The sequence below is a fragment of the Alternaria ethzedia genome (assembly GCF_023757985.1).
Source record: "Alternaria ethzedia strain BMP 0044 chromosome Unknown scaffold_58, whole genome shotgun sequence".
Taxonomy (NCBI): Eukaryota; Fungi; Ascomycota; class Dothideomycetes; order Pleosporales; family Pleosporaceae; genus Alternaria; species Alternaria ethzedia.
Genome location: NW_026056251.1, coordinates 48,224 through 56,017, shown reverse-complemented (window position 1 = coordinate 56,017; position 7,794 = coordinate 48,224). Strand labels below are relative to the sequence as shown.

Here is a 7,794-nt window from a genome sequence, read left to right as displayed (position 1 = left end):
AGCCTTATACGTTATATATCTAATATCTATAATTCTAAGTATTTTATAAGTTATAATAACTACGTAGGTCTAAAGTTATAATTAGCTAGACTATACTAAGATAGATCTAAATATACTTACTTTATTTACTTTAAGCTCTAGTAATAAGAAGTTTAGGCTACCTAGCTAACTAAGACTAGTCTAGAATATAACTAGTAGTATAGTAATTATAGTAGAGGTAGGTATAGAATATAGCGTAGAGACTAGGCTAGCTATAGATAGAATAGAGATAGAAGCTAAGTTATTCTTAGGCTTAGAGTAGTAGAAGAGCAAAGAGAGTATAATCTAAGATTAATTCTCTTCTCTCTTTTCTACCTTAATATACTTATATAGCTTAGTATAATACTTTAATAAAAGTTAGCTATAACTAATCTAAGTATAAACTAACTTACGCCTAAGCTTATATATTATAACTAGACTAGTCTTATCTTAAGCCTATTAACCTAGAATATAGCTAGCTATAAGATACTAAATATATTAGTTAGGTAGAATAAACTAAGTTAGTTCTAAGAAGACTTATGTGCTTAAAGTGTACTTCTTTAAAGTACTTTAATATTATAGAATAGTTTATAAACTAAGTCTACTACTAGTTAGTTAGAATTATACTTAGTTACTATATAACCTATAGTCTTATATTTATAGTATACTAGCGCAAGTGCTATAGTTCTAATATTTATATTTATAGTGTAGTTAAGAAGCCTCTTAGAAATAAATACTACCTTCTAGCTATTAATCTCTATCTATTAATATTAGTAAGAGTATACTAAGACTAATCTATATATATATATAGTTAGTAGAAATAGTAAGCTAATAGGCGCCTTATTATTAGTAGAGATAAGAATATTTTTATACCTTTTAAACAAGAGCTGTCTTATATAAGCATAACTAGGTATAGACTAAGACTAATCTAAGTTTATATATAGTCTTCTAGTTTATAAACTTTTCTCTTTAGAGTAATAGTAAAGTTAGTAACTTCTACTTAGTCTAGGCTAAACTTCTACCTCTCTAGAGTTCTTAGAGACTTTATACAAGATTAACCTAAGATAATACTAGCCTTTACTTTATCTCTAGTACCTAGTTTAATACTTAAGACTACACTAAGATTAGTTTTACTAGAGCTAGATATAGTTACTATTGCGTTAAATATAGTATAGGTGTTATTAACATTAAGAGTAGAACTAACTTAGTCTAGTTAGTAGTAGTAGTAAGTAGTATATTAATATATTTACTAGTAGTGTGTATAGTAGATAGTAAGAGAGATAAAGGTATAACCTAAAAGGTAATATAAGATATTACTATCTGTTTACTCTAACTAGCGCAGACGCTAGTAGTGCTCTCTTACTCTTCTACTATCTAGTATCTACCTAGTATCTACTTAGAATAATCTCTATACGTATCTATATGCAAATTAAAACTCTTTATATATTTATTAGTACTAGCTTTACCTATTTAGAGTAAACCTAGAATACTCTTACTTTTTTCTATCTTCTAATAATTTACTAATAATTAATTTAGACCTAGACTACTTACTCTTCTTATCTATGCGCTTACTTTTTCTAAGAGCTCTCTTCTTCTTTCTATAGATAGGTTAGTACTTAGTATAGACTTAGACTAATCTCTACGTACGCTTCTACTTTACTAGCTATTATAATCTAGTAGTATACTACTAATTTTAGATTAAATATAGTAATAAAATAATAGTTAGAATCTACTTTAATATCTAGATATACTAAAGGCGTTAGTTTAGAGTATACTAAGTCTATACTATTATATACTCTTAGATATAGTAATATATATCTTACACTAATTCTAATATACGTTTACGTATAGTCTTAATACTCTAGCTTTAAGTATGCTCTCTTTATTAACTACAAGGTTTAGCGCTCTCTCTTTATTCTTACTAGCCTTCTATTATTAATTAGTAAGATCTTACTAAGTTTACTCTATAGTATATACTAAACCTAGTTAGTATATATACTAGACGCGCTTAGAGAGGTTATATCTCTAGTCTTTATTAATTAAAATATAACTAAGTCTAAACTAGTAGTATGTACCTTCTTATTAACTAGGTTATAAGATAGTATATCTTTTACGCTCTTAGAGATTTTATTCTTATAGATTCTTAAGGTATTAACGTTAATAGATTAATAATAGGCTTACTTATTAGTAGAAATACTCTAAGATAGATCTATATTAATTACTATATACTAGTAAGTAAGTCTATAACATACTTTAGTACATTACTAGATACCTACCTTACTTTAGTATAACCTAGATTAATATACTTTACTATATTAGCTAGATAAAACTAAACTAAGATAGATCTAGATATACCTATTAGCTGTGCGTTTTTCTTATATAGAAAACAGCAGTTAGATAGAATATAAAGATTAACTAGTTACATTAGTAAAGTCTAAGATTATTCTAAGGTAACACTACTTATAATATACTATAACTAAATAATATTAAGAGTTTGCTCTAGTAACGCTAAAGTTAATATTAGATATGTAATGCTTTACTTCTAGTAGGTACTAGAAAACCTTTCTCTTATAGTTCTATAAATAACGTTAGTTAGATTTATACTTAGAATACTCTAGTTATATACTATATATATAAAAGTTGCACTATATAGCCTAGATATATAGCTTTTATAGGTAATATAGCTCTTCTATATAGAGTTAGCCTTATTAGAGTTATATCTAAGTATAGTCTAAGCTTATATCTTTAGTCTAATCTATAAGGTTACTTATATTAAAGAGTGTTAGTTCTAGCTCTATATCTCTTAGCGCAGGTATAGAGTTTACGTTTACCTCTACTTCTAGTAAATTACTAAATAGATTAGTTTAAGACTTAATCTCTATACCTTCTAAGTAGATATAGAAGCCTTTAATAATGCTAATACTACGTGTTTTAACTACCTTATACTAAAACTAAGTTAGGTTATACGCTAGCTATAGACTTATCTAAGATTAGTCTACTTAACTAGTAGAATATTCTATAGAGTCTATTATTATCTCTTAAAAAGACTTCTTATATATAGAGAAGTTAGAACCTATTATTAATAGGTCTATAGTAGTAGTAGTAGCTAGCTATAGAGGCGCTACTTAGTAATTAGACTAAGATAATTCTTAGAAAAGAATTCTAGCAAACGCTGCTTAAATCTTATTAGGTATTAGAGTATTAGTATTTAGATTAAACTAAGTATAGTCTAGACTCTCTATATTTAGTATATTCTGTATATTCTAGTCTAAAGTAGAAAGATCTATTTAAGCTAGAGTAGATAATATAAAACTAATATTAAGACTACACTAAGTCTTCTCTAGAGCAGTTTTACCTAGAGTAGTACCTAACACCTCTATTAGATCTAACTATAGTAAGATATATATGCTAGAATTAGAAGAGGTTTATAAATTTATCTTAGTCTTATTCTTAATGCGTAGACCTAGATTTAGAGACTTATATCTAAGTAAAGTAAATAATTACGCTACTAGTAGAGCTAAGTTAGTAGCTATAGTTAGTTTAGACTTAGTTTAGTCTATAGAAGATTGCACGCCTAAAGTAGCTAGCAGATTCTCTACTAATATAAGCTTTGCTAACATAGCACTATAACTAGATTTCTTCTAAGAATAATCTAGTTTCTTAGACTTCTATTTAATAGCTAGTAATGTAAAGTCTAGAAATAATGTTATTAGTAATAGTATGCTATAGCTTAGCTAACTAGAGTTTCTATTAGACACTATAATTAGATACTACTAAAACTAATCTATTTCTAGAATTTAGCTATTCTAGTTAATATAGTAGAGTAGATTAGCAAAGAGAATAGGTAGCTAGGTTAATAGATACTAATAGAAATTACTAAGTACGCTACTAGACGCACAGACTATATATTATAGTACTTATTACTAGACTATACTAAGTCTACTCTTAGCTATATAAGACGCTTTATAATAGATCTATAGAGGCTATAAGACTATACGCCTAAACAGATTAGCTACCTAACCTAATACTTATTTAATTTCTCTTAGACTAGACCTAGTAGATACTAATTAGAAGCTACTCTTACTCTAGCTACTCTTACTCTTACTACGCACTTTCTTTTCTTTTTACTTTATAAACTTAGCCTACCTATATATTATTAGTTAAGATTTAACTAAAATAGTTCTTATATATATATAGTATAGGTAATATATAATAAGTAAGAGCAAAGCTCTTATTAGTAAACTTTACTAAAGTCTTATACTCTAGACTAGGCGTAGAGACTAGCTCTAAACAAACTAGTATTATTAGTTAGATGTAAACTAAGATAAGTCTTAACTTACCTTACTTCTCTCTATAGTAGGTCTTATATCTATAGCTATTTTTTAAAATTCTAGTAGTAATATAAGTAGCCTTATACTTAATAGCCTATTTAATATAAGTAAAAGTATACTAAAATAACTTTAATAGTTACTTACTCTATTTCTATATACTAGTAACTTAATAGTACTTTCTATAACTCTATTAAATCTTATAGTTCTCTTTGCGTTACGTAACTAATAACTATTAGCTAAAATAAATCTAAGAATATACTAATACTTACCTCTTACTCTTAATATTACTTCTTTTAGAACTTTATATCTCTAAATAGTAGAATATACGCGTTGTCTAGAGTAATACTAATTTAGTAATAGTCTAGAGGTAGAACCTTATTAAGTGTTAACTTAGATGCTACTACTTAGTTAGCTCTAAGCTAATAATTATAGTAAAGCTGCTTTATATTATAATATATCTTTAGTTTCTTAGTACGCTTAAGAACTAGACTAAAGTAAACTATACGTGTTAGTGTAGTTTTATCTAAGTTTAGTCTACACTTATTATACTATTAATCTAAGTAGTTTAATACCTACTAAGTTAACTATCTATTTATATAAGAAGAGTATAGCTAGCTATAGCGTACTATACTTTATTAGTAATATAGAGATATAACTAAGATTATTCTACCTATAGCTCTTATATAGGTATTAACTATATACTTTTTTATAACTATAGGTGTAGTAAACTTATTCTTTATAAAGTTAGTAGAGTATCTTATCTTAAGATTATACTAAGTACTAACTTAGTAGAGGTATTTTTTAGTAGAAATGTTTTTGCTAATATTTATATTATATATATAGTGTAAAGTCTAACGTATAATAGTCTAGGTCTTACTCTTTTTATTCTAACTAGAGTTAACTAAGACTATTTTATATTAAGGTCTTATACTCTTATAATAAGTGTAAATAGTATTTTAGCTAGACGTAGAGAAAGACTACTATACTTATAATACTATTACTAAGGTAGGTATTAGCTTAAGAATAGTCTAAGACTAGTCTAACTAAAGACTAGTCTTACCTAATTACTAATATTCTTTATTTAGAGTACTTTTGCTAGTATAATAAAGTTCTTCTTATTACTATTACTATTTATATTACTTTTTACTACCTCTAAATTAATATTAGCTTTACTCTCTTTATATTAACGCTTACTAAGAGCTATCTTAGATTATACTACACTAGGTATATTCTCTCTACTATTACCTTAGTCTACTATAAGTCTATACTTAGTTAGAACTTAGCTTATTATTACTTATAGCGCGTTTAGTAGATAGACGTTTATAGTAATAATTATAGTTAAATCTTAGTTTAGCTAAGGTTAAGAATAAAGTTAAGAATAAAGTTAAGAATAAGATATAAAGTAGCTACTAAGGTGCTAGCGCTAGACTATAACTATCTAAGAATAGCTAAGCTTGCAATTAATCTAACTATCTAAGCAAGTGTTAACTAAGATTAACCCTAAGGACAGCTAAGCTACTCTCTGCGTTTCGCGACACACGCAGCAGCCGGCATTGCCTCTGCACTTATCTATAGCAACACATCATGTTCGCACGGAAGCGAGTCTGCCGAATATGCGCTTTATGATCGCGATACAGTAGGTAGCGCTTACATTGCCAGGCGCGCTCACATCTACTTAGGCATAGGTGACTGCCATACCACCAGGCAGCTCCGTCAGCCAGTCACCGCTTACTCCGACATCTTCAACCGCCTGTTGCGGCTTCTTGCACTTCATTGAGTCCTGCGCAGACTGAATCTTCAACACCTGGCAGTTGGCGTTCGCACACTTGCCGCTCGGCAAAGCATCCATGGCTTTCTGGAGTGAGTCGTCCTTCCAGCCAAAGAGGTAGTCTCCATGCTGTCCGTAGCCCGTACTGTCTACAGTCAGTCGTCATCAAAGAAGCAGAAAGAGGAGTGCTCACCCATCGCCAAAGCTGTACACAAACGGCTGCTTGTTGTTGCCGTACCATGCGTTGTTCTTGTACCGGCCGGTGTCCCACATGATCTCGTACATTACCTGCGGGATAGCTACCGGGTGCGTACTGGGACAGTTTGGGGTGCCTAGACCTCCGCTGTTGGAGTATGCGACGTGGCTCTTGTGATCTGGCGAATCGAGGTTCTTTCCATCCCAGCAAGACGGAAAGATGACAGTCGCTCTGATGCCACCAGGACAATACTTGTTGGGCAGTTCTGCGGTGTCTTTCGCGTCACAGGGTGCAAAGCCTTCTCCATTTTGCAAGCATCGATGGCAGATGCTTGCGCGATTAGGCTTCTTGGCCATGGGATCACCCGCGATCATGCGGAACCCAGGCTTGAAGGCTGTCATCTTGTTGTTCTTTGCGGAATACGGCATGTAATAGACTGTCATACCACCGTCTTGCTGGAGCCCTACGTTGGCGAACTGGGGCACACGTTGGAATGTGCCATTCTCGGGCGATTTGAAGTAGAGCGAGGCAGTCCAGTAGTTGCTGAAGTCCTCGCTGTATGTGCAAGACGTACAGGTCGAACGTGTCGGAGGATCAAAGACACCAGGCTCCATCTATGGTCTGTCAGCGGAGGTGTTGTTCATGGGCCGGGTGAAGTATTACGGTAAGATTGAAGGAGTTTCCTCCGATAATCTGATGCGTGTGTGGTGAGGGTCGCTGGCCGGGGTTCACCAACGGATCGGCCCTCTCAACGGTGAGCTGCGAGCAGGCGAAGCGCAGCATGTTCTGCGCAGAGACGCATTGCGTCAAGAGCGCGCTGGCGAAGACGGTGGACCAAATCATTACGACAGTGGTATGACTAGCTACTGGTGAGTTGCGAAAGCCATCAGGTCGAAGTTACGAGGCTTCTTAAGCCAAGGAGCCTTCATGACGTCCATTCAACGTGGAGGCTTGCTATCAGTGAGTATATTACGGTGTGACGGCAGTAGTACTTCTCCTCTCAGTCATACCAATAACAACGCGACAGATTTTCCAGTCGTACATCTTGTGACGTTCATTTCACAAAGAAGCTGTGGCGATTGTTCGACTCGATCATTTGGATGAAGTCGTTAATTAACACAAGTTGCCGGCAGTTGCAGCTACAATACCGAAGGCAAATCACAACAAGCTTTCGCTTCCGAGACTGCCGACAGGGATGCTGTTGTGCACAGTCGGTCATTGTACAGGTCTGATATTGATTGCTGCAGCTATCGGCATGTGTGAAGCATGGGGGAACAAGTCCAGGGCAAGATAATCCGGTAGAGAATCTCGGGAGTTTGTCCCGCGAGTGGAAGCCGTACGGCAGCGGCCTCTGTCTTCGCTCTCTCATTCTTCCAACTGATGCCATGGACTTCAAGTTCTGAAGAGAGATGAGGTTGTCCAAGGATCATGTTGCTTTCGGCGGTTCTACTGCAGTCCGGCTGCGACTGCCCCATTGGGCG

General features: G+C 33.0%; 1 protein-coding gene across 1 annotated transcript; it reads right to left on the bottom strand.

The window, feature by feature from the left end:
• Positions 1-6,024: 6,024 nt before the first annotated feature.
• On the bottom strand, positions 6,025-7,156 carry J4E87_010859 (uncharacterized protein; the record flags this gene model as incomplete). The annotated part of the gene is made up of 3 exons (XM_049382429.1): positions 6,025-6,262; positions 6,311-6,927; positions 6,977-7,156. The coding sequence occupies 3 exons, from the start codon at positions 7,154-7,156 to the stop codon at positions 6,025-6,027; spliced, it is 1,035 nt and encodes a 344-aa protein (XP_049227828.1).
• Positions 7,157-7,794: the final 638 nt, after the last annotated feature.